We start from the raw sequence: 28,000 nt of genomic DNA, 5'->3' as shown, positions 1-28,000 counted from the left end.
TACACGCTGACCCCACTGCTGTGCCATTTCCTGAACATAGCGACTAAAGTAGGCACTTTGAGGTATCAAACAACTTGTTACATTAAGCTCCACTTGAATCTGAAGGTGTAGTCAATGTAACTTGTTGCAGTGTGCAGATTTTGCAAATATGCCACTCTGTTGCCTTTAGGACTCCTTTTCCTTCCTGGGCACACATGGAGCCTGTTCCACATAACAGCTTTCTGCCTTCCTGGGGAGACTTGCCAATGACTCGGAGGAAGGGGAACAATGAGGGAATGCAGGCCAGAGGTGTTACTTCCCTCATGCAATAAGCCACTTTGGTGTTGGTCACAATAGGCCGGTTTTGAAGGAGAAGCTGCCATTGAAGGGCAGATGTGTAAAACTAGAAGAGAAGACTGCCCCATTGTTTAGGCAAACATACTGGCATGGGGCGCAGACAGGTTAAAAGCATTGTCAAACCAGTTTTCCCCGGTGCATGTAGCCCTGCGACAGCCACATCCCAGGGGTGGGCTAGTGAGCGCCGAACAATGAAAGAGATCTTGGGAGTGGGCAGAATGGTGCAATCTGGGATAGCCAGATGCCACACTCCACAGGAGGTGTTCACTAGGTGGGAGCGAACCTGGTAACCCATTGGCTACAGACCAGGAAAAAGTGGCTGCACTGATGACTGCACCTGCTTCACCTGGGGGCTTGCAAAGGAAGGGACTGTGCCTGCCGTGTCCTGCTCAAGGAGAAGCACCAGGGACCAAGACCCGATGCACCCTAGTCCGCTGAGCCCAAGAGTGCTGTCTGAGAGCTCCTGGGACCCTCAGGGGGCAAGTTATTGACCCAGGACGAATTGGTCTGTGACTGCAAGACCAGGCGAGTGGACTTTGGTCAGACCAGAGAGGACTTGCTGGGACGTCGACCCTGCAACCTGGACCCTTTCACAATCTGAGTGGCTCCTGACTGGATTTAGCCACTTTAAGTGACTCCAGCTACCTGCATTAAACGTAGCCCAACATTTCACTGAAAATATTTGTTGAATTTGCCAGTGAGTTGTCTTGATTTATTAATTCTTGTAAGATCTCTATCACTGGAGCACTCTGGCTGGCAGATCTTTTTCGTTTTGATGTCTAAAATTTAAAAAAAATCTATTTTATAAATTGCTGTTGGATTTCTTGAATGTTGTCGATTTACTTCAATTGTTTTGGTGCTGTTTAAATGCTTTACACTTTTCAACTGTGTAAGCCTTTCTGCTCAGTGCCACAGCTACTCTGAATTGAGCTGGGGTTTTTGACAGACAAAACCTACTGGTCTAAAGGGGTTGATAAGTGTATTACACAGTGAGGTCGCACAACCACACCATATCACCATTTCCCTACATTTGACCCCCCACGTACACCCAGATGAAAGGTGATGAGTAACTAACCCTTTTTCTGTTGATTAGCATCATCTAAATGGAAGAACCTGGGAAGGCCATCTGCATTGGCATCGCCAGTCCCAGATCTGTGTTCCACTGTGAAGTCCATACCCTGTACGGAAATGGACCACCTTAACAACTTGGGTTTCTCTCTCATCTGCTTCAGCCATTTGAGGGGTCTGTGATCAGTTTGAACCTTGGAGTGAGTCCCAAACAGCTAGTGTCTTAGCTTCTTCAGGGACCAAACCACATCAAAGGCTTCCTTCTCAATGGCACTCCAACACTGCTTCCTAGGTAGGATTCGGCTACTGATGAAGGCAACTGGCTGATCTTGGCCCAAATCATTAATGTCTGACAACAGTGCACCTATCCCATGTTCAGAGGCACCTGCCTGGACAACAAATATTTTGCTGAAATCGGGGGGCCTTCGACAGGTGCTGAGCACAGAGCTTCCTTTAGAGTGTCAAATGCTTTTTGACACTGCTCAGTCCAGATAACACTTATGGGCTGCTTTTTGGATGTCAGTGGTGTCACTATGGTACTATAACTTTCTGAATCTCTTGTAGTATCCAGTCAGGCTTAAGAGGGCTCTGACATTGGTCTGGATCTTAGAAGTCATCTGAACCAGAATGGTCTGAATCTTGGGCTGGAGAGGCTGCAGATGGCCTCCACCAACTTGGTGGTCCAAATACACAATAGAGTCTTGCCCTATCGGGCACTTTCTTGCCTTGAACGTCAGGCCTGCTTGCTGCAAATCCGGAGGCACTTTTCTTGAGGTGGAACAGGTGATCCTCACAGGTGGATCTAAATACAGCTATATCATTTACAGAAGCTGCACTGTAACTCTCCAATTCTGAAAGTACATGATTCACCAACCTTTGGAATGTGGCAGGGGCATTCTTCAACCCAAAGGACATCACTTTAAATTGAGAATGGCCCTCTTGTACGGAGAAAGCAAACCTCTCTATGGCTCCTGGACTGAGGGTGATCTGCCAATAAACTGATGTCAGGTCAAAGGTACTCCCATATTTAGCTGTGCCCAACTTGTCAAACTCATCAGCTCCTGGATTGGAGTGCGCATCAGTCTTAGTGACTGCATTGAGGCCCTTTAGTCCACTCATAACATCATCTCAGGTTTCCCCCCTTTGGGGTTGGGTCTGGGCATCAGTACCACTGGGCTGGCCCATGGACTACTGGCAGCTCAGTCACCCCCACTTTAACATCTTGGCAACCTTAACCTTGATGATGGCCTTGATCTGGCCAGACAGCCTGTACATTTTACTTTTGACACAAGAGCTGTCACCGGTGTCTACATCATGGGTACCATTGGTTGCAGATCCAAATCCTTGGCCTGTCTCCCTGGGCACTTATAATGCTGTGTATCCAGCTCCTTTCAATCAATAAAGATAATCAAAATTCTTCTTGGATGTTCAACTTCCGTTTATTAATCCATGCATTCCATTTCAGATGTTGTATTCACATCTATCTTCTAAACCATATTTCATTCTGTTCTTAATTTTTGTCATACACATCAATATGTTTCACTGTCCCAATGCATTTCAGTGCCGCGCGCCTTTGTCAAGGGGTAAATCTGAAAAGATAACAATGATGGTTTGAGTTCTCCCTTTCTATATACAGTGTGTTTGCCACCTGTCTAACGCTGTAAGCGCTCCTATGAATTAGTTGTGCCTTTATCTCAAACTACTCAGGGTAGTAACTAAAAATAATAAACTGTGAAAGAATGTGTCTTGGTGTGCAAAAAGAATATAAAAAGTGATGTTGTATCATCCTTCCTACGCCTTCCGTGATCTATGATGTATGTTATTCTTGGCGGTGATTTCTATGTAAGCTGACTGTCTGTGTTCACTAAGCAGAATAATTCCATGTTATGGTATATTCTGTTCCTGGCGGTGATTTCTTTACATGAAGCTGTCTGTCTGTGTTCGCTATGCTAAATGATTCCAGGAAGTTGCATGCAATATGATCTTTCCTGCCGCTTATGTGTGCTATGTGGATATCCTTGTATATTGAGTGCGCTGTTAATTTCCTTTACTTTGCGTGATCTATATGGTAACGCTCCTATATTAAATAACATTCCTAATGTCGGTGATTGGACTCACTCTTTGATTACTGTCTGTCTAGATTTGTACCCGCCGTTATTATCCACAGAGTCTGTTAAGTGCTTACCGATGTGGCGTTCTCTATCCGTTACATTGTAGCCCGTCCTGATGCGTGCTGGAATTCACGTGTAGGCGTCTCAACGTGCTGTCGTTTACGTCTTGTTTAAACAGTGTCGGCCAATCTCTCGTGTGGGTGTGCTCTTAAAGTGGTATGCACTGAATGGCTATGTATGTGTGGCGCTTAGCGGATTACGCTGTTAGGATGTGCTCTTAAAGTGATGTGTGCTGAATAGCTATGTGTGTGTAACGCTTAACTAATTACACTATTAATGTGTGTACCCAATATAAATAAGAAACTCCTGATGTGTACAGGTGAAAACCAATGTGTATAAAATAAAAGTGAACTATATGTCGTCTATATCGCAGTGATTCCTATGCTTTCACCTGCATGTACGCACCATGATAACTGTCCATTACTTGTATTCACTAGTTTTACAAATAACACATAAATTCTATTCTTTCATTGAGTCCTTTAGGTTTCATGGTACCCGGATGGTAAATCCAGTAATTTTCACGTTTCAAAAGGACTTTCTTATTGTCTAGTCCTTCTCTTCTTTCCACAACTTCTATAATACAAGCTTTAAGTTGGTCGATCTGATGTTGGGCCTCCACGAAGTGTGTGGCAATTGAGGATTTCATCATTTTTGTCCGCAAGTTACTTTTGTGTTCATTCAGTCTTACTTTAAATTTCCTCTCTGTTTGGCCCACGTAACATTTGCCACATGGACAGTTTAACAGATAAATGATGTTAGTTGTGTCGCATGTTCCATTGACTCTCAACTTGATTTCACTTCCCGGGAAGTAAGACTGAATGAACACAAAAGTAACATACGGACAAAAATTATGAAATCCTCAATTGCCACACACTTCGTGGAGGCCCAACATCAGATCGACCAACTTAAAGCTTGTATTATAGAAGTTGTGGAAAGAAGAGCAGGACTAGACAATAAGAAAGTCCTTCTGAAACGTGAAAATTACTGGATTTACCATCTGGGTACCATGAAACCTAAAGGACTCAATGAAAGAATAGAACTTATGTGTTATTTGTAAACCTAGTGAATACAAGTAATGGACAGTTATCATGGTGCGTACATGCAGGCGAAAGCATAGGAATCACTGCGATATAGACGACATTTAGTTCACTTTTATTTTATACACATTAGTTTTCACCTGTACACATGAGGAGTTTCTTATTTATATTGGGTACACACATTAATAGTGTAATTAGTTAAGCGTTACACACATAGCTATTCAGCACACATCACTTTAAGAGCACATCCTAACAGTGTAATCCGCTAAGCGCCACACATACATAGCCATTCAGTGCATACCACTTTAAGAGCACACCCACACGAGAGATTGGCCGACCCCGTTTAAACAAGACGTAAACGACAGCGCGTAGAGACGCCTACACGTGAATTCCAGCACGCATCAGGACGGGCTACAATGTAACGGATAGAGAACGCCACATCGGAAGCGCTTAACAGACTCTGTCTAGATCTGTACCTGCCGTTATTATCCACAGACAGTAATCTTAGAGTGAGTCCAATCACCGACATTAGGAATGTTATTTAATATATGAGCGTTACCATATAGATCACGCAAAGTAAAGGAAATTAACAGCGCACTCAATATACGAGGATATCCACTTAGCACACATAAGCGGCAGGAAAGATCATATTGCATGCAACTTCCTGGAATCATTTAGCATAGCGAACACAGACAGACAGCTTCATGTAATGAAATCACCGCCAGGGACAGAATATACCATAACATGGAATTATTCTGCATAGTGAACACAGTCAGCTTACATAGAAATCACCGCCAAGAATAACATACATCATAGATCACGGAAGGCGTAAGAAGGATGATACAACATCACTTTTTATATTCTTTTTGCACACCTAGACACATTCTTTCACAGTTTATTATTTTTAGTTACTACCCTGAGTAGTTTGAGATAAAGGCACAACTAATTCATAGGAGCGCTTACAGCGTTAGACAGGTGGCAAACACACTATATAGAAAGGGAGAACTCAAACCATCATTGTTAGCTTTTCAGATTTACCCTTTGACAAAGGCGCGCGGCGCCGAAATGCATTGGGACAGTGAAACATATTGATGTGTATGACAAAAATTAAGTACAGAATGAAATATGGTTTAGAAGATAGATGTGAATACAACATTTGAAATGGAATGCATGGATTAATAAACGGAAGTTTAACATCCAAGAAGAATTTTGATTATCTTTATTGATTGAAAGGAGCTGGATACACAGCATTATTAGTGCCCAGGGAGACAGGCCAAGGATTTGGATCTGCAACCAATGGTATACATTTAACTCACACTCCAGAGTGGGGAGTGATACCCAGGAGCACAACATACAGGAATAAACCAGTCACATTAATTCACGCTGTGCACGACCAAAACTCATTGGTATACATCATGGGTACACCATGTTATCAGACCTGAAGTCAGAAAAAACAGTCCAGCAAGCTGCTTGAGAAGATGATGGCAGTTCTTTGTTGCTGGTCTGTAAGTGTGGGGGAGAGAGCTACTCCTTCCACAGTTCCATCTCGGGCATTAGTAGATAGGAGGTTTGCAAGAGGCTCACTCTTCTTTCTCACCCCCGTTTGTTTCCATCGACATGGTAATGTCTACCCTCTCGTGGTGCAGCTTGAGCCTGTTTATATGGATCACCCTTTGGTCATACCAGTTGTAGGAAACTGGGGTTTTGTTTTAGTGCCCCCCTGCTTTTAGCCTAGTATTTAATCGAACTTTGACTGAAGTGCACTGGGTTCCTGCTAACCAGGTCTCTAGTACCAGTGTTCTCTCCCTAAAAAGGTTCAATTGTTTTCCCCAACTGACAAAACCTTTAGCACCCTCTGTAAGTCCATAGTAAATGGTACCCCTGGCACCTAGGCCCCTAAGGGCAGCAGCATGAACTGTGTCACCATAAGGGACCCCTCTCCAAGCATATCTTGGTGCAGACAAAAGTGAAACCAGGACATGTCACACATCCCTGTCCCCTAACAATGCATTAATATTTGTATGTCACCCATACAGCAGCCCTGACCGCTCTAAGGCAGGGTGCTGAATATTACATGTAAAGGCATACCTCCATAAGCAGAATATTAGGTATCAAACATCTCGTATTGGTAAATCTACACTGATGCCAGTGTTGGATTTACCAGTACATGCACACAGAAGGCAACTTAGAGGTGCCGCCTGAAAACCTACCAGCCTCTGGTGTGCCTGCTGACTGGTTTCTACCAGCCTGCCACTGAGACACTGGTCAGACCTCCTGGGGTGAGAGCCTCTGCTCTCAGGAGACCCAGAACAAAAGCCTGTCTGGGAAGAGGGTGTAACACCCACTCTCACAGGATGACCTGCTGATTAGCCTTCCTTGGAGGTAAGCCTCAAAGGGCTGCCGCCTCTGAAATGCGAATCTGGATCCCCCTCACAGTAGAGGAAACTGACCCCTTTGTCCAGGTATCCCCTTGTCACCTGGACATGCGGTAAAATCTGACAGTGCCTAACCAACCCCTAACTTCCCAACTTACCTCTTGAAGTGGTGGTCGCACCCAGAAGTCCTTCGTCCCCAAGCCTGCAGTGTCTTTGTAAACTGGAGGTGTTCTGTTAAAAACAACAGGGCATGCGACGTCGAAACTGCACCCGGCCGTCCGAGTGCCGCTGAGGGTGCACATTTGGTGCCTAATTTATTCCCCCATTTTCCCTGAGCTAAAGTCCAGGAGCTTTGCTCCCACAAACCAGTGGCCTGCATGCCAGCAGCCAGCAGCCACCAACCGGAGACCGCCTATCCCCCATTGGATAACATTGGGCCCTCAGCACTCTGCACCCGGCCACCCTAGTGCCCCTGAGGGTTTAACAAGAGTGCATCCTTGACCCTGGAGGACCCCTGAGTCTAATCCCAGAACCTCAACTCCCATTACCAAATACTTACCTCAAAACTGATAACCCTATTTTCCTCCATAGGATAACATTGACTGTATTTCTGTGAAAAGTTTTTAAGTGTGGAGTTTGAGTAACTAAAGAAATTCTTTAAAATTGCATAATCTAATAAAACCGATTTTACTTACCTGTTTTCACTAAATGTCCCAGAGTAGCATCTAGGTATACTACCCAGTGTAAGCCTAGTAATCTCAAAAGTTACTTGCCTGCTATTTTACTAAAAAGCCTATTCAAGTCTATGTACTACATTTACTAAGTATTGCATTTCTCTGCATCCATTCTGTAAATCAAACCAAAGTGCATATACAATTATCATTCAAACTGCATTTCAATTGCATTACTACTGTAAAGTACGTATTGCTTACCTATGCCAGGCTTTCTTGGCTCTAAAAAATAAAATAACTAAAAGAAGATTTTTATACAAAAAACAATTGGTCTGAAGTTCAGTCTTTGAGTGTGTGATTTCATTTTCTGACTGAGTGTGTACATCAAATGCTTAACACTGTCCTCTGACCCTGCCTTACTGCTGGACCACACTGCCACAAATAGAGAGTAAGGTTCTATCTAACTTGACTGCTGCCTACATTTGGGGTTCCACTGGGCTCTGTGCACACTATACCTCACTTTGGTATAGTATATACAGAGCCAGCTTCCTACAGGATTGCCTCTGGATACCTAGTGGCATGGTTCACTATCACCAGTATGTACCTGTTCCCTGAAGTTGTTAGTGGATCTAGGGGACCAACCATGTATATCCCCACACTCTCACCAGTGGTAGTGGTATCAGGGTAGCCTTTGGTTTCCCCTTCTGCCTTGCCACTGCCCTTGCAGGTCACACAGAAGCGACAACAATCCGTGACCTGTTCAGACATCGGGGGCCAGTAGAACTGATTGACCATCCTTTTCCAGGTCTTGGACTGCCCTAGGTGCCCAGCCAAGGAGATATTGTAAGCTATGTTAAGGAGGAACTCCCTGAACTGTTGAAGTACCATCAGTCTCCTAGATGCCCCTGGTTTGGAGTTCCTTGGTTCACTGTACAGAAGTCCCTCCTTCCAGTATACCTTATGGGTATCACTGGTACCCTCTTGTGCCTGTTTGACAGCTAACTGTTGCAGGTCTTCTAGAATGGGACTGGTCCTTTGCCCAATGCTCTGGTCCTGCCTAAAGGGACCCTCTGATCCTTGGAGATCTGCCAGGTCTGGCAGTTTTCCAGTAGCCAACTTTTCTTCAGGCACCTGGCCTTCCTCATCAATTTGGGCTCCTACTGGGCCTGTGGACCTTGAGAGGCTGGGCGGCCAGCATTCCTGCCCCTCCATTTGACTTTAGGGGTTTGGTCCATAGTTTCAGGCTCCAGGATCCCTTGACTTTCAGGGCCTTCAGTGCCTGGGAGGAGACACATACCCATTCAGGAAGAACCAGCATGGCTGCACGAGTTCTCCTCTCTACCTTTGGCCAAGCAGAAGTTTCTAAATCATTGCTCAGTAGACACTTCACTGGGATGGCACCAGACACAGCTTCCTTCTTTTGACCTTTAACTCCTCCCCATTCAAAGTCTACCACGGTCATAGGGTGTGACTTGGTGACATTGTCAGCTTTGACACTTTTGTGCACCTCCTCGTGCAGGATTTGGTCTGGGGAAAACTGTTACGATATTACCATGGTTACACTGGCACCTGATTCCCTCAGAGCCTGACACATCCACCCTATTGATTTTTGGGCCACTGCCTATACTTCATGCGTGAAGGCCAGTGGGCCAAAGGTGCAATGTTCTCCCCACCCAGAGACACTAGGATGGACTCTGTGTACCCTTTGGGATATCTCGGGGCAACTTCCTGACCAAGCCCTCCATTAGCAAACCCTTTGGACTGATCACCAATGGGCGCCTTCTTGGTGCACACTGAATTCACCCTCTTGTGTCCCGGCTGGTTGCAGTGATAACACACCCCAGCCTTCAAGGGTGCAAACTTCTTTCCCTGATACCCCTTCCCCTTGGTGTGGGACATGACTCTGGGCTGGTGGATTAAGGGCAACAAAGCTGACACATTTGAAAGGCTCTATAATCGATTGAGGAATACTTTCTAACAATACACTTACCAACCCCTTTAGGACCATTAAGTATTGTCTGTCAGAAGCTCAGATCAATTCGAGGTATCTGCAGCACTGAGCAGCAAGGTTTTCACAGAGGAACTAGTTTAAAGCATTTAAACCGCACCAACACAGTTGACAACGAAATCCACACGACACCTGAGAAATCCAACGCCAATTTATATAAATAGACTGTATTTTTATACAAATGTAAACACCAAAATGAAAAAAATCCACCAGAGTCTTTCGGAGATATCGATTTTAGCAAGAATTAATAAATCAACTTGACTTCAAATAAGCATTGTCAAATTCAATGAATTTGACAAATATTTTCAGCAAAAAGTTGGGCTAGATGTAACGCAGTTAGTTGGAGTCACATTAGGCAACCAACTCCAGTCAGGGGGACCAACCAGGTCTTCAAGAACAGTTACCTCAAAGGTGAAGCAATCTGCAGTCCATTCCCGGCAATTCTATCATATGCAGGCTTTTCCAGTGGTCCTGAATCAAGGGATGAAGGATGCTGAAAATACTGCAAGGATGCTGTGGATTCGATGAGGATGATTGGGGTCTTCCTGCGGGAATTCCTCGGCCCATGAAGATGGCAAGGGGGTCCTGGTTGCATGGTCGACGTCCCACAAAGTCCTTTCCGGTCGACCAAAGTCCACTGGACTACCAGTTGCCTGGTATCATGGTCACAGGCCAATTTTTCCTGGGTCAATAGCTCACACTCAGAGTTCCAGCAGCTCTCCAACAGCACTCCCACGCTCAGCAAACTCGGGTACGACTCTGTGCTTCGGGGCTGGTGCTGTAAAGCAGCAGTGGTAGCAACTTAAAAACATTGGGCTACTACCTTGGCCCAACTGGCTTCTTCAGCTGTTGTGTCCCTGTGCTGTGAATAGGAGCCCCGTCAGCTGGCCCTTGGAGTCTGTTGGCGTTGCTGGCCTGTGGCGACGACTTCTCCTTGAGGAGTACATGGCAGGCACAGTCCCATCCCACCGCTGCCACCAATGTCAGGAAATGGGAGTTGGTAAGTGTATTACATGGTGAGGTTGCACAACCACACCATGTAATACATCCCATATCCTCACAGGCCGCTACATGGGCACTGTTGTACATGCTTGCTAAACGCTACTACCTTGCAAGTCTGGTATGGTGAGATGAGCATTTTGCCCATTCGGTCCTACGGGACCTCTTAATTTATAACAGTCTGTAAACTCACCTCCAGGGAGTGATAACTTTAGTATCTACTCTAAGGTAAGGATTCTGCATCTAGAAGCCTCTATCGTATGGGCAGGCTGCTTACCTCCAGTAATGCTTTAGCTGGTAGAGACTCTAGCTAGCTGCAGATTCCTTACCGACCCTCCTATCCTCCCTGTTCTGCAAGTTGTCTTCTTACATTCAGGCATCCTTTTAGCCCTCTCAGGCACACAAATCATTCCTCCTCAACTTGGCTCCATGCTTCTGATGCAAACAAATGGTCAAGAACTGAGGTCAGCATGCTGGAGGGGCACCTATATAGGTAAGGAAAGTGCCCCTTTTTGACATGGTCACCCCTGGTTTTTGACTAGACAATTCTGACAGAAGTGCACTGGGTTCCTACTATCCAGGTCCCCAGTGCCAGATCTTTCCCTAAAACTGTACAATTGTTCCCCCAATTGACAATACCTTTAGCACCCCTGTAAGTCCCTAGTAAAGGGTGCCCCTGGTCCTAGGGCAAGGATGCTACAGAGGGTCCCTAAGGGCTGCAACATGTATTGTGCCACCCTAAGGGACCCTTTGCCATACTCCTACAAACTGCCATTACACTGTAACTGGCACTGCTAAAGGACAAAACGGACACAACACCGATGGAAGGCCACAGGAAATTTTAGGGCGTCCCGTCTTGTTTTCCTTCAAGTAATATCCGCACACTTACTTGGACTTTTGGCAGACTTCTTCCCATCTCTGGCTCCCGCCTCCTACAGGTCAACAGGTTCCGTGAGGCCCTCAAAGACAAAGTGTACAACAACTGTCCATATTTTAGGTTTGTAGTATGCCTTGTCTCCGTTTCACCCATGTACACCAACAATCGTACCCCAACTATTCACTGCTCTTCACCCAGTCTCGGCCCTCTCTCCCTCTTGGAGCTCTTTGTATGGTCTAATGAACATACATCTCCAGAGGCCGTTATGCCACTGGCTAATCCTAAGCATGTGTGTGCTCTATGTCTACTCATACTGAGGACAGGATCTCCAGTAACCAACCCATCGGCTGGAAGAGTAGGAGAAATTCAAGCGTTAGTTAAGCCCCAAACTTTCCTTTCAGCGGTTACAAAAGATCTTTGTCAAAATTCTTTGCACTGCTACACTGTTCCTAAAATGAAGAGGTCCTATATGGACACGACTCAACAAGGACAAGGTGTATTTATGTGGCTACAGCAAAGGAGTTCAGGGTGCATGATGGGGTTTTTATTGGTTTCAAAAAGCAAAAGAGATGACAAAGTGAACAATATTGATAATTTGCTGTTTGCTGGCCCATAACCAGACAGCTAGATGTAATAAATCCCATTCCATCCGATGTAAAACATTTACATTAGTACTCTTAAAGGGAATAGCTGACACAGAGAGACATCTCTCAGGACACACTGATACGTCAAACTTACAATGAACGTAAATGGGAATGATCCCGTTTAGCATTTGAATTTCTGCAAAAAAACATTCATTTAGGAAGTAACTTTTGGAACTCGGGCCCTCCGTCTGACGTGCGCTATCTTTCGAAGAAGCAGTATCTGCTGAAAGAAGTATCCAACAGAAGCACAAATTGCCTACCTTTTTAACACTTTCTAGTAGATTATTTTTGTTATCTTACCGCAGACTCTCCATTTATTTTTTGGTAATGCTTTGTATAGTTGTATGTTTGGCATGATCATTTTAGCACCATGTTATAACTTCACTGTTGGTTTTACCCACCTTCCCTCCACCCCTCCTTGTTCTCCCACATTGGTTCACCCCATGCCCTCCGCTGAAGGCTGGCATAGAATGTTGCGATGTCATGACCAGTATTAGACCCGACAAGCTGGGGACTCCGTGTTTCATAACTTCTTTAATAAATACTTTTAAGTACTCAAGTTTGGACCCTTTTTCTACTACAATTTTGGCGACGCTGGACGGAAGCTGTGCCATGGACAGCAAGGTGTTTCCCCCCCCCCCCCCCCTTCCCCCTGGAGTTTTTGAGAAGCTTGGTCGGAAGTATGACGTTTTATGGACTTACCCATTTTGGGGTTTTCACAGTCACGACGTATCCTGTTCGGTGTTGAGAGTGAGGTTCGCATGGTGCTTACAGCCTTCGTTTGTTGGATTGATGGCGGCATCGTTCATCGCTGTGGTGTAATTGTTCTGTCTTGCCCTGTCATCTCTGCTTGTGGAGGCTATTGTTTAAAACCGGCAGAGTTGGGACTTGGCATGACGGACATTGAGGGCGAGAAGGCAGGAAGGTGAGCCGTATCTTGGAGAATATCAGACTCTTTCCGTTTTTATATTCGTGAGGTGATCCTGACATCCTGCTCGGTTTTGGAGGCGTTTGCGGCCATCACAAGAGTGCCAGGAGTTTTTCTGAGGTAAAGTGGGGAGGAGAGAGATAGGAACTTCATTCGGGGTTTGTTTTTTTTTGGGACGAACGTGGTTACCGCGTCCTCTCTGACTGAATCGGCAGCTCTCCTCACAGGAAGTTCCCGCCCTCGGACGTCGCATGTTTTCCATTGGCCCCAGGTTGAGATTTCAGCGAACAAAGAAATAGGACTAATATCCTTTCTGAATAAAAATAAAATGTACTAACTCATTTACAAATTGTACAAAGGGGAGGAAGCAGTTGTTTGTTGATATTACCTTTAGGTTGGGTGTATTCAGCGCTCTCTTCTCTTCCTTCATCATCAGTTATTCTGAGATTTAATTTATTTTTTATTATATTTGTTTTTCTCTGTCTGGTTTGATAAAGTGGGGAAAATTATTAGTCTGTTTACAAGGAACTACCCTACATGGCCATGGCAGGAGCAGGAATGAGTCAGCCCCCACCTTTCTTAAATGATCTTGGTGAGCCTGAAATCCCTTGGAAGAGGTGGGAAGTTATTTTCAAATCATACCTCATAGCGATAGGGGGTGCTAATTACAACAATGTGAGGAAACAATACATTTTATTACACAACTTAGGTATTCATGGCAGGAAGGTTTTTGAAGACATTACTGAGAGACAGGTAGATGATGAGCAGGAAGAAGTTGAGGGTACAAATGTGTATAAATATACTTTGAGAAAACTGGAGGAACATTTTAAAGTTAAACTTAACGTTGTACTAAAAAGACACAAATTTTTACAAAAGGGTGCAAAAGAAAGATTAGAAAGTCACTAATTATGTCGCAGTCTTGAGGGGTTTATCTGCCACTTGTGAATTTGGGACTTTGACGGAGGATTCCATGATTAGAGATCAAATTGTGAGGTGTACAAATGATCCCAGGATCCAGGAGGAACTACTCACTAGGAATCCTGATCTTGAGGAAGCACTAAGTATAGCAAAGGGTTTGGAGCATACTGCGTTGTGCATGAAGGAAATGAAAATACATGATGGTGTAAACAGAGAAAAGAGTGAGAGCAAGGTTGCACAGGAGGGGGAGACAGTTTGTAAGGTTGGTGAAAAAGTGAAGAGCAATCAACGCAGCAATGTTCAAAATGTATTTTTCTACAAATGTGGTAGTCCAAACAATTGGAAGTGCCCTGCCAGGGATGTCTTATGTAGAAAATGCAACAGGAGGGGGCATTTTTCTGAAGTATGTAAAAAAATCAATACTAAAGTACACATGATAGAAAATGTTGAGGCAGAAGATGGGGGTGAGAAAACCTTTATATTTCAAGTGGAGGATGACGTAGCAAATGAAAATAATGATTACCCCAGGTGTGAAATTACTCTCGATGGAGAGAAATTTGATGTATATACAGATTCGTGTTCTCCTTTAACATTGATTGACAAAAGCTTGTTTGATGAGAAATTTGCAAAATACAATGTGGTATTTGAGAAAGCTGATATTAATCCAGTAGGGTATTACAAGGAACGTATCCCATTAGAGGGTATGGCAATAATGAGGATCATATTTAAGGACAGGCACACTGTGGGGAAAGTTTATGTAACGACAAGGGGTTCTAGCCTCCTGGGGTGGAAACATCAGAAAGAGTTAGGAATTAAGCTAGATCCCAACAAAAGAGAGCAAGTATTTTTAGTGGAACCACCTAAGATTGCAGAAAACTTAACAACAGAGTTTAAGGAGGTGTTTAGTGAAAACCTTGGTGTGCTAAAAAACTGCATGCATAGAATTACACTCAAAGAAGGGGCTGTACCTGTGGTACATAAAACACGATCTATTCCACTTCGCATGAGGGAGCCATTGAAAAATGAGTTAGAAAAACTGGTCAGACAAGGGGTTATCATGGAGACTGAAAGTTCGGCATGGTTGGCTCCGGTCGTCATCATGACCAAGGATGGAGGAAAGTACATAAGGCTATGTGTGGACTTGCGAGACCTGAATGCCAACATTCAAGTGGACCGATATCCCCTCCCGAGAATTGGAGAGATGCTGAGCACCATTCAAGGGGCGAAATTTTTCAGTGTCTTGGACTTGTCCTCTGCATATTATCAGGTAAAGCTTCATCCGGAGTCACAGTCCCTGACGGCATTTACAACCCCGTTCGTAAATTTTTAATTTCTGCGGATGCCTTTTGGTTTGGCGTCCGCAGCTGCAGCCTTCCAACGAGTTATGCAGCACATTCTCAAAGACTGCACTAAAACGATGTGCTTTCAGGATGATATCCTGATTTATGGATCAAATGAAAAAGAGCACAATGAAAACACCAAGGAAGTTTTAGAAAGACTGAGAGAAGTTGGGTTCACCACCAGAGTGAACAAATGTAAATTAGGTGTGAGCTCAGTGGACTATTTGGGTCACACCATTTCAGGAGAGGGCATCAAACCGAAATGTGATCTAGTCAATGCAGTGAGAGATGCTCCCAACCCAGCAACAGAGAAGAGGTAGTGTCATTTCTCGGATTGGCGGAGTATATGGCAAAATTCATCAAGGACTTCGCCACTATGTCTTATCCTTTGAGAGAGTTGGTAAAAAAAAGATAGCATCTTCAACTGGGGAAAGGACCAAGAGACGGCTTTCAAAGCAATAAAAGAGGCGATCATACAAGCACTCTTTATTGGCAAATTTAATCCTGAGAGAGATATAATAATTTCTACAGATGCCAGCAACAAAGGAATTGGTGCCACGCTATCTCAGAGAATGGAGAAGGAGATAAAAGTGATAGCGTTTGCTTCCAGAACACTCACCAGTCCTGAAGTTAACTATTCCACTGTGGAAAAGGAGGCCTTAGCCGTCTACTGGGCAATCAAGCATTTCAAATACTATGTGTGGGGGGTGCAATTCGAGGTGCATACAGACCACAAGCCTTTGGTGCCTTTGTTTACAAAAAAAAAATATGGAAGACATGACACCGCGCATAGCTAAATGGGTCTTGGGCCTACAAGGTTTTAATTTCAGAGCTGTGTATATACCGGGAAAACAGAATACAGTGGCGGATTGCCTATCAAGGGCTCCCATCTGCTGTGAAGCTGAAGAGGAGAAGGTGGAAGACACGATTTTGGAAGTAAGCCTGGCAGCAGTGTCGAAAGAAAATTGGGAAAGTCACATGGAACAAGATGAAATCTTAAAGAGTGTGAGAAAATATATTCTTTCCGGATGGCCAAACAAGTGTAAAGATCTTGATTCTGAAATCCAACCTTATTGGAATGTCAGGGATGACCTTTCGTTGGAGGGGAACTTCGTCTTGAAGTCTGGAAAACTTGTCCCTCCGGAGGGGATATGGAATCAAGTTATCCTGCTGGCCCATGAAGGTCACTTGGGCAGAAGTTTATGCAAATCAAGATTACGTGCAGACTACTGGTTCCCAGAAATGGATCGTGAAATGGAGGAAAAGGTACGCGATTGCTATGCTTGCAGCTTAAGCGACAAATCAAAAGTAACTAAACATACTCCTTTGATCCCGGTTGAAGTTCCTATGACACCCTGGCAAAAGCTGGGCTTTGACATTACAGGCCCAATTCGTTGGAAAGGTCCCCAGGACTGGTACTTGTTGGTATTAATTGATTATTACTCCAACTGGATAACTCATAAGGTTGTGTACAATATCAACACCAGGTCATTGATTCACTTCTTAAAAGAAGTGTTTTCGAGAGAAGGCATTCCTACAACGATGGTGACGGACAATGGTGTTCAACTGATTTCGGAGGAGATGAAAGAGTTCCTAAGAGACTGCTCAATTACCCATGTTCGCACACCTTTATATTGTCCCAAGGCTAATGGCAAAGTGGAAAGAGCTAATCGACTGTTGAAAGAATGCATACAGCTTGCCAGCAAGTCAGGAAAAAATGTGGAGAACGCCATCATGGAAACGCTATGGGCATATCATACCACTCCAAATGCTTCTTCAGGTCACTCACCGTTCGAGCTTTTGAGACGAAGAAAGGCTGGTTCAAAGCTGTCTCCAAATTGGTTGGACAAGAATGTTTTTGTGGAGATCGATCAGGAGGAATTGAGAAAGAAGATTGATAACAAACAAAGAAAATACAAAGAATGGTATGACAAGAAATGGGGAGTTAAGGAGAAAAACCTTAAGGAAGGACAGAGTGTTTACATCAGGAAGCCCGATAAACTTGGGAAAAGTGGAGACAAATTCTATGCCCCTGGTAAAATAAGGTAAGTTAAGAGAAATGTTGTAGTCATGGAAGATGGGAAAATGTGGAGTCAGGACCAGGTAGTTCCTGTCACTGTTAGAGACAACAAAATAAGTAATGGCAATTCAGAGGCAAGGGACAGAAGTCAGGCAGTTGGGCAGAGGAGAGAAAGCTTTAGACAAAGAACCTCCCCATTCTGGCACCGACAGTATAACATGAGTTAACACCTTCACTTATTTATTTATATGCTTCTATAGCGCCTGAATAAACTCCCGAAGGGGTATCTCTGCGCTTTGCCAACTAGGAAGAAAAACCTGCATCTGTGCCCGGACAGTACTAATAGATAGTGGGGGTATAAAATTAAATGCTAGAAAATAGTTAGGTTTTCAGGGTTTTTCGAAAAGACAGGTGGTCAGAACTGAGCTTTAATGAGAGGGGGAGGGTGTTCCACAGGACAGGCCCTGTGTATGCCAAAGCCCTGCCTCCTTGGCGGGTTTTTTTAATTTTAGGAACCTTAAGGAGCTGGAGATTGCTCGATCGTAGTGAGCGACCAGGAACATAAGGTATAAAGGCTGTAGTAAGAAATTTCGGGCCTATCCCCATCAGGCATTTGTGAATTGTACACAAGATTTTAAATTTGGTCCGCAGTCGCACTGGCAGCCAGTGCAGTTCCATCAGCAGTGGCCGGGAGGGAGTCCTTGATGGAGCATTCATGACTAACCTCGCGGCCGTATTCAGGACCACCTGTAGTTTGTTAAATTGGCCTTCATTAGATGACAAAAGAAGGCCATTACAGTAGTCCAGTCTACTGACGACCAGAGCCTGGACCAAGGTCTTTCTGTGATGATCTGGGAGAAAAGGAAACACCCTTCTCAACAGAGAGATAACCCCAAAACAGGTACCAGCAACCTGGTTGACATGATCTTTAAAAGTCAATGACTGATCAAATAACACTCCCAGATTCCTAATAGTCTGTTTGGGGATGGGGGCGGGTCCTAGTTCACGAGGCCACCACTCACTGGACCATAATGTTACTGCTTCCCCATAAAGTACAACCTCTGTCTTGGTCACGTTGCACTGTAAGCAGTTGTTGGCCATCCATTTGGAAACTGCCCTCATTCCTTCTGCAAATGTTCTTTGTAAAGCAGGAGAGAAGGTCTTAAAGGGGAACAGAAGTTGGGTGTCATCGGCGTAGGACACCGGTATAAACCCGAAGGATCTCACTAAGTCAGCCAGGGGGGCCACGTATACATTAAATAATGTAGGGCTCAGGCATGAGCCCTGTGGCACACCCCTGGTGAGCTCCCTGGCGGTGGATTTGTGGGAGCCCAATCTGACTTCTTGAGAACGCCCCGAAAGAAAGCTCTCCATCCAGGACAAGGCCACGCCTCCCAATCCTATCTCTCTCAGACGGCAGAGAAGCAAGTCGTGAGACACCGTATCGAAGGCAGCGGATAAATCCAATAGCACCAGAATCATCGACCCTCCACTGTCAAGCGTCATTCTGATGTTATTGGTGACAGCCAGTAGGGCGGATTCGGTGCTATGGTTGGGCCTAAAACCAGATTGTGAAGGGTCTAGGCCATCCGCTGTCTCGATATAGTTAGAGAAGTGGGTGTTCACGTGCTTCTCTGTTAGCTTGCCGATGTAAGGCAGGAGAGAGATAGGTCGGAGGTTTGTTAGATCTGTCCAGGGTAGGGTCGCCTTCTTCCTGATTGGGTTTACTACCGCAGTCTTCCATTCCATGGGGACTTGGCCTTTGGCCAGGGAGGTGTTGATAACTGCCTGGATCGAGGGGCCTAGGATGGAAATTAGAGGGGCCACCATTTTAGCCGGAAGGAGGTCGTTGGGGGAGCCTGTTTTCATATGGCCAATAAGGGTTGCCAGGTTTTGATCTGTGACGGGAGGAATGACAAACAGGGAGTTTGTAGTCTGAGTGCTGGTTTTAGTTTCGGGAATGGATATGGGAGCCCCAGCTTTAGAGGTTAAAATTTTATCATAAATCAGATTAATTTTTTCCTCGAAGAACTCAGAAATTTCGTCACAGAGTGGTTGAGAGGCATCTTCAGTACTTTCAGTGGCTGTAGGTTTAATAAAATTATGCAAAATTTTAAACAGTTCACGCGGACAGTTTCCAGCCTCCTCCAGTTGTACGGAGAAGTGAACTTTTCTGGCTGATTTTATTTTTTTATAATATGCTGACTGAGCCTCATGAAAGGCTTTCTTGGCCTCATCATTTTTAGAAGATCTCCATGTTTTTTCTAAACGCCTGCATTTTTGCTTTCCCTTTCTAAGATCATCTGTATACCATTTCTCCTGTTTGGTATGGGGGAATTGTTTATGTAGTTTGAGGGGAGCAAGGGTATCAATAGCGGTTTTTAGGGACTTGTTAAATTTCTCTAATGCAGACTCAGCAGTGTCTGCATCTGTGACAGTCGGTTGCACCCAGTGTTTGTGCAAATTGGTCACTGAGATTTTATGCCATTCCCGACGAAGAATTGGTGGGAGCAGAGTTTTCTGAGGTCGTTTGATCGGTCCAGCCAGATAAAACTCAACCAGAAAATGATCTGACCAGAGGATCTTTTTTTGCAGGCAGACATCGTATTTTAGTGCTATTGGAAAATATAAGATCAAGGGCGTGGCCACCTATGTGTGTGGCACCGTTGTTGATTATTTTAAGTCCCAGATGAGATAGGTCGGTTGTTAGGTGAATGGTTTCAGGCAATTCTGGAATGTCCATGTGTATATTAAAATCCCCGAGGAGGATAAAATCTTCCTTGGCTTTCATGTGGGGGGCAAGTGTTTCCAGAAGGAGCAGGGGAAAGTCGGGATTGGAAATAGGTGGACGATACAAAAGGGCTCCTTTCCAGGATGTACTTCCTAGTGTGATTTTAAAAATCATGATTTCCATCATTGGACTACATATTTTATCTAAAATAGTTGCCTTAAACATGTCCTTACATATAATGGCTAATCCACCCCCTATTTTATTGGGCCTATCCACATGCATGATTCTGTACCCTGAGGGAACACCCAACACAACAACAGGTGTTGTGTGGGGTTTCATCCAGGTTTCAGTAAAAAAACAGAGATCAGGTTGCTCTGTGTGAATGAGGTCCCAAATCTGTAGTTGGTGTTTAGGCATGGAACGCACATTTAAAAGAAGACATTTAAGTTCCGGGGGAGTTATGGTGATAGTAGCTTTGCCATGAATACTGTATTTTGTCGAGTCGGACTGAAAACGACATTGGAGGCAAGAAAAACTCCCCTCAAGCTGTTTACATTGTAGCTGTGTATCACAGCTCACCCTGGGCTGTAACAGTCGGAGGGTTTGGGGTGTATAAGTGACGAGGTTAGTACTTTCGGTGTCGCATCTCTTAGTTGTGCCACGTGAACTGTACCTCCTGTTTAATTTGATCCGAGCTTTCGGTTGTGGTCTTCTGCGTAAGACCCTTTGTTTTATGGTATTTTCATTCCCCTTGGGGACATTGTGTTAATGGATTCTTTTTCCATATCCTCACTCCTCTCCTGCCCTTCTCTCCTTCCCGCTCCTGCCTCTTTCCTCCTTCCTCCCTTCCTTTCCTTTTTCTTCCCTTAGGGAGGATGATGTGTTATAACTTCACTGTTGGTTTTACCCACCTTCCCTCCACCCCTCCTTGTTCTCCCGCATTGGTTCACCCCATGCCCTCCGCTGAAGGCTGGCATAGAATGTTGCGATGTCATGACCAGTATTAGACCCGACAAGCTGGGGACTCCGTGTTTCATAACTTCTTTAATAAATACTTTTAAGTACTCAAGTTTGGACCCCTTTTCTACTACACACCACCTCTATCTATTAAATTAGGATATTCGGTGGAAGTGGAACTAGTATTTCCCCTGCAGCTGGTGTCTTTATGAGCCGATGATGTTACTTCAGGGGCTGGAGCCAAGTGTGAGGTATTTCTGAAACATTTTCTATAATTAGGCCCCAGCTGAAGAATTAGGCAGGAATATAGAGTACCCACTACAAACATTGGTACCAAAGGTGAGTAAATACCTTCTCTAGGTTTCATTTAACATTACCATGAACTATCTCACATATCTAGTGGAGTTCAAATTTAGATAGATCATTTGCTTGCTAAATCAAGATGTCTTCATGCTGTACACTAAAAAAAGAAAACTTTCAGTTGGTCTTTCTCACATCACTGCTATTTTCTTTTAGGATAATCTTATTATTATAACTTTCATTCTTTTATGTTTTAGCTGGCAGGTGTGACACTCCCTTATGATGAACATGATGAAGTAAGGATGAGACTGCATGAGGTATCCCCTAATCTGGTTCACTATGATGATGTTGAGGAAGCAAATTACTTCAAGCAGGCAAACGAGTTATCCAAGGTATTAACACTAATATGCTCAGTTGTAGTCTTTTCAGAAACAGGCTGTATGGCATAAGAGTTGTTTTTGGAGTAAGGTCTCTTGTGCAGAATGTTTTGATGTGTGCCAAATTAAAGAACGCTGTAATTTTGTAAAATGCAATTGCCTTATTACCTTTCCAAAACTCAACTTATGAAGTTTCAGAAAATATTACTGCCACAAGAAGCTAATGTAGAATTCAACTTCCTGCTCCTTAATCTTTCCAATTGTGATTTCTAATGTCAGCATTCGAAATCGATATGTTTTGAGTCCTTCATCGACCGGCTTGTATTCTATAAACGAAAAGGTTAAAGACCCAAATTTCTAGGTAAGAATGAAGAGGCCTATATAAACGTGCAGTGGACAAAGGGGAATCATTGGGTAGAGGCTAAGGGCATGGCTGGCAGCAGATACCATCAGACGTAGGTACTCAGGCACGTATTGGCGTATTGCAAGCACTATACTTTTTCCATCAAGCATCCAGTCTAAGAGTTACCTTTCATGATGTAAGGTGTTTAGTGCGCCCTCCTGAACATTCTGCGAATATGTTTGGATTTGTGAGGTGTTGCTGCTTTGTGAACCTTGAGGGATGGTGGAGTAGCCAGTACGCCACCTTTGTGTACCCATGAATGTTTTTGGAGACACTGCAGACGTTCAGTACTATACTGCTCCAGAACCTGACGAGACCTGGGCGGACCTTGAAAGGGTTAGACAAAAGAGGGAACTGTGAGGGAAAGTGTAGTAGTGTCTCATGTATTAAAGCGAGTAGAAGTGAGAGTAGCTAGAACAGTTGGCAGTTTGGAGCCTGAGGAGCAGGAGAAGAAAACCAGAAAAGATTCCAAAGATTGACATTGTACCAAACATGAAGTTAGTGTTTTCCTTATGTTTGCTGCGTTTAAGAAATGTATCTATTGATCGTGTTGTAGGAACTGAAAAATGTAAAGCATGCACATACTTTTATTGCTACACATCCCCACCAGTTGCAGTATATTATGCCCGATACTAAACTTGCATAATATCCAGAGCATATAAATTTAGGGGGACTCTGTTTACAAAACAAATGACAAAATAGGACTTATCAAAACTGGTGGTATGCTAACTCCATGAGTGTAGAGAAGTTGGCCCATTAGTGGTTAGAACATGATTGTCCACTAAAACAATGAGAAATTACCCAGGCGACATGTAATTCCAGGTCTGATTTCCTTGCCAATGTTTTTCGTTTTTCCCCTGCCGATTTTTTTTCCTTTTTCCCCTGACTTTCACATTAACATTTCTGCTGTTTCCAGGAGTTGAGATCGCTGTGAAAATATATAACATTCAGTTCTGATTGGGCTGTTCACGGTCTATGCGAACCCCATTAGAATGTTGTAATAAGAGCCTGAGTGTGTCTGATGTATTTCTCAAAATGGAATGCTGAGTTGGCCAGTGGATGGAGCCAGAATTATGATCAAAGGTATTCAATCAGTTAATCATGCATAACTGCTAAGACAATTACTTATTGAGAAATTGGAGTAGTTATCTATCTTTTGTTAACTTAATTTCAAAAGAAGTAGCTGCTGGAAATATAACTGAGAACCCCGCCCTCCAGGGTAAATGGTCTTTCAGATAACCATATAGAACTGCTAGGATAATTGGTTACAGTAATATCAGCCATGACTAACATTTGTGTGCCAAATAGGTGCTTGTCCATGGAAATTTAGTGGCTATTTCAATAGAAACTGTGCTGTCTGTAAATAACAGTGTGCTACCACGCAGTGCTTTAGATACATTAAAAAAATCACCAGCCTCATGTCCATTTAAGCTCCGTGGGCCGCAAAAGGTTGCTCTAAAAATTGGGTTGTGGTTCTAAAATGTTTGGGAGCACTGCGCAAGTTGAATAAAAATCCTATTCAAAAGCCTTAACGTAAGACTTAGAAAAGAATACAATAAGGGAAGAATCGGTGACACATGGCTGAAATGAGATGTCAATCAGCAACCACTGAGTAGGAAATTGAGTCTTCTGCACCTTCAAGGAACACTCAGGCCCTCATTACAAGTTCAGGACAAAATTCCAATCGCACTGCATATGTTCGTTTGCACAGGGATAGGAATTATGAGTTGTGTGATAATCATCACACTCTTGTAGCTTTCACCCAGTAGACTCCAGCAGTTCAAATGTAGTGAAATTTTATCCGTGAAAAAGACCCAGGAAAAAGGCAAAACATTCAGAATTCAGTGTGTGTAATTCTGATTCTGCCAGTTATGTCTAAGTTAAAAGTAAAACATTTGGAATAAGTGTACTTCGAACATGTGGTAATTTCCTCACCCCGAGGTAGTTATATTTACTTTGTGTGGTAAATACCTTACCATATTCCACTCGATATTCCCCATCATTTTTTGAGGACCACAGATGGCAAACTGGTAAATGATTGGTGTAGTGACCAAGTGCCAACACTGAATTTCCAAAACTGGGATGACATTCATACAGTTTATTCAAATTAGGAAAAGTAGCTTACGTTCTGGAAGATCCATTGAGAAAGGATCCTCACTGGAATAGGTAGCTCCTGTGGGAGTAAAATTTAACTCATATTAGAAGAATCTCAATAGGTTGAATAGAAGAGGAATAAGTCAAGTGATTTCAATAGGTACATAGATGGAAGGAAAAAATAACCTAGTTTAGAAGGAATTATTTGTCTTATAACCAATATTTCTTATTAAATTGTCAAAATAGTGAATCGACACTTTCACTATCGAATCTTTATTAAAAAATGCATGTGCTTTACAGAAAAATGCAAAACTAAACTCATTCTGGATTTTTAAATAATGCAGTGACAATTGACTAGCAGAGGTGAATGAATAGAAAGGAAACGGGGCGCGAGATGGAATATAAACTTAAATAGAAGATTAAAACTGAAAGATTTGAAAACCTTTTCTGTACTTTAGAAGTAAGATATGGAGATATGGAAATACTATTGCCAATTAATGGGAATTGACAAGAATGGCTTTTCCCAATTCTGCTGTAACCCAGACAGCGCACTGGCAGAGTTAGGCTAATTGCATTTGGTATAGTGCAAAAATACAGTTAATCAGAATAGCCAGTTCTTTAAAAGTTTTTTTAAAGCTATTGAGATCTGAACAGAAGAAAATATGAAACTGAAGTTTTTTTCAGTGATAAGGAGCCAGATAGGAGAATGACCTTCTGCCATATCTTGCAGTATGGATGCAGCGGGGGCAGAGCAACAGTTTTGATCCTGTGGTCTAAGATTTCTACTAGGATAGCAGCACGAAAGTTTCTCTCGTAGGTAGACCGGACCCTTGCCAGCCAAAGATATATGAACAAGACAATAAAGCTGGAACAGGGACCTTTTTCTCACTGGAAGCCAAAGAAGAGCTTTCTGTGTGGAAACCGATGGAGAACCAGAGGGAAGCTTACAAACCAGGCACGTGGCTGTATTTTGGACGACTTGCAAATCTAGAAAGAAGTGACTCATTGGCAGCTAATACCAAGGCATTCCTGTAGTCAAGGAGACTCACTATATAAGTGCTTGAATGTGAGTTCTCCTTGATCTTAGCGGGAGCTACTGGAACACATATTTTTAGTATTCTCTTACTACTGAAGCATGCGCCACATACTGACATCTGTTCTCTCGTGGAAAGAGTCTTTTCAATCTGGATGCCGAGATTTTTAACTGCACTCCTGGGATATGGCGCAGAGTCTAACTCGGGAGACCACCAGCCGTCTGACCAATAGGCCTGAGCCCTGCCAACAGCAGAATCTTGTTTTTATCTCCATTGAGCTGTAAACAGTTCATAGCCATCCAGGTGGCAACTTTCCTCATGCAGTCAGTAAACCTACTTTTGGCATTTTCTGGTATGTGCCTGAAAGAAATGATTATTTCAGTGTCATCTGCATAGGAAATTATTTGAAAGCCGCAAGATTTGACTATTTGGGCAAGGGATGTCAAAAACTGTAGGACTCAAAGAAAAGCCCTAAGGAACCCCCTTGTACAAGATCATTGTCCGAGATATGAACAAGTCAAGAGGAATCGTCTGGGTCCTATTATCCAAGAAATCAATACGCCAATGCAGGGCTTTCCCATAGATATCTATCTCAGAGTCTTTGGACCAAGAGAGACCGTATCAAATGTGGTTTACAAGTCGGTAAACACTAGCATCGCTGGCAGTCCGGCATCTAGAGATAATCTGATGGAATCAAGAACTGCCACCAATGCAGTTTCCATTCTGTGGAAGGCTCTAAAACCTGATTAAGTGGAATGTTTGTTTAGGTTATTTTGTAAAGCACATGGCTGCCCAGGGGCTTCCTGGTTAAGAGTACTGAAAAAGGTAACGATGCCAGTTCTGGACCTACTGGGAGAACAACCATGTCTTGAGCTTTTTCCTCAGCTGGGTTCTTCTTACAGCAGTCTCAGTCCGAGAGGCAGGACATTCCTGAGCTTTGGAACCAGATATGCAAATCCATTAGGAGGTAATCGGCCAGGTAAGAGGAGAGTTGTTTGTTCACAACAGCCTCCAAAATCTTACATAGGAAAGAGTGAAATAGGCCAATAATTAGCAATCTCACAAGGGTGAGCATTAAGCTTTAACAAAATGGAAGAAACGTGTTCAGCTTTCCATTCCAATGACTTTTTGCTGAATTCAAAATGAGATTAAACAAGAATGTAATGGAAGGCAAAAGTAAGGGAGACAGGTTTGCAAAGATGTATGGGTCAGAGGGCGGAAGGAGAACCCGATTTATCTCTGAGCATTTCCGTCACTTGCTCCTAAGTGATAAACTCACGGTCTCTGAGCACAGCCATGGAGTTTGTGAAGGGTAGAGTATATGTGGGTGAAACAGCGAGTATTGATGTAGAATTGGGAAAATTCTGTTACATTTTAATTTTCCTCTCAATGTGACCCACAAGCGAATCACACGGCGATTGAGAAGCAAAAATAATGTACATGCAAGAGCGATGCTTTATAAATTCATTTAGTGCTTAAAAAAAATCTTTAGCAGAGTTACCAGCTTTGTCAATCCTATTAATTGTGTACGTTTTTCGCACATATCTACTCTTCCTATTGTCATGTAGTTCCTTAGACCCCCCAGGACCTGCACATTTTGGATGACCTAAACTGAGGGTTTGGTGTGTAGTCAGACTCTGGACACCCCCACAGGAGGAGTCAGCCGTTAGACTAGCTAGCTCTACAGTGCCACTACCTCCCCCCCTGTGTGTTTCTGGCAACCACTGAACATGACAACCCTGATTCCTCAGGTATCGTGGAAAACAATACGGTATCTTTCGCTCAACCACTTGTGCTTGCTTTTCTCAGAATATAAATAGAATGACGATTGGAACGGTTTCAATAAATATTTATTGGTCAAGCGTCAGTCTAGTGTGAAACACATTCGCTGCAACAATCAAGACAGGAGCAGAAAAAATGTGATCGCTAGTACCAATATCGTAAATAGCAGATAGGTTTCTACCATAGTGCTAATAAGATGAATATAAACAGATTATATAAAACAATAGCATTGGCGTACTACTACGATGCGTAGCCTACCTAATTGTACCTAACCTAGATATGTAGGTGAATCATGTGTATGTAAATGTCAGGAAGATCCTAATGGAGACAAGAAACCCCCAGGGAAGTGCTAACCCCTCACCTGATGGTTCTGAACGATGGACACCGTCTCTGCGCCAAGGATGGCACCCTGCAAGGGATGTCAGGTCTCTGCCTGTCGAAGGATCCACCTTCAGAGTCTCCGTGCAGCCTGGAAGGAATTCTCCTCTGTTCTGTAAGAGGCAGTGAGGGTCTTTTATACTAAAGTTGTCACCCCAGGGTTTCTTCTAGAATCGATATGTTTTGAAAACATTCGCTAATCCTTTTCTAAACAAACATAATCATGCACAGCTAGCTGTTGGCCATGGATTAAAAAAGTGGCGACCCTTATACAGCATAAATCTGCTGTGCCAGGGACATGTTTATGTACATCAGGTATAGGGATTAAGATAGGGTACCAAGAGCCTGATGTCGGAGAGACAGAAGTAAGCTACTAGGTAAATGGTCTCCTGTGTACAACAGTTATGTCGTCTGGCTGGGACAAAATTTATGTAATTTGGTATGTACATGATGGACTGCCCTAAAGGAAATGACACTATGGTAATTCCCTTAGGCAAGCTTAAATGCTTTTTTATCAGTAGTAGATTTTGTGACACCCAATGGGAGTACCCG

General features: G+C 43.6%; 1 protein-coding gene across 1 annotated transcript in view; it reads left to right on the top strand.

Moving 5' to 3' along the window:
* Positions 1 to 28,000, top strand: part of NDUFS1 (NADH:ubiquinone oxidoreductase core subunit S1) — a 779,390-nt gene that overhangs the window by 687,690 nt on the left and 63,700 nt on the right. Inside the window, exon 17 of the mRNA XM_078680296.1 lies at positions 21,638 to 21,772. Coding sequence (XP_078536422.1) covers positions 21,638 to 21,772 — 135 coding nt within the window. The remainder of the gene's footprint in view (positions 1 to 21,637; positions 21,773 to 28,000) is intronic.

This window comes from Lissotriton helveticus, chromosome 3_1, assembly GCF_964261635.1.
Source record: "Lissotriton helveticus chromosome 3_1, aLisHel1.1, whole genome shotgun sequence".
Classification (NCBI taxonomy): domain Eukaryota; kingdom Metazoa; phylum Chordata; class Amphibia; order Caudata; family Salamandridae; genus Lissotriton; species Lissotriton helveticus.
The sequence above is the reverse complement of the archived record's forward strand: the minus strand, read 5'-3'. Positions and strand labels throughout refer to the sequence as shown.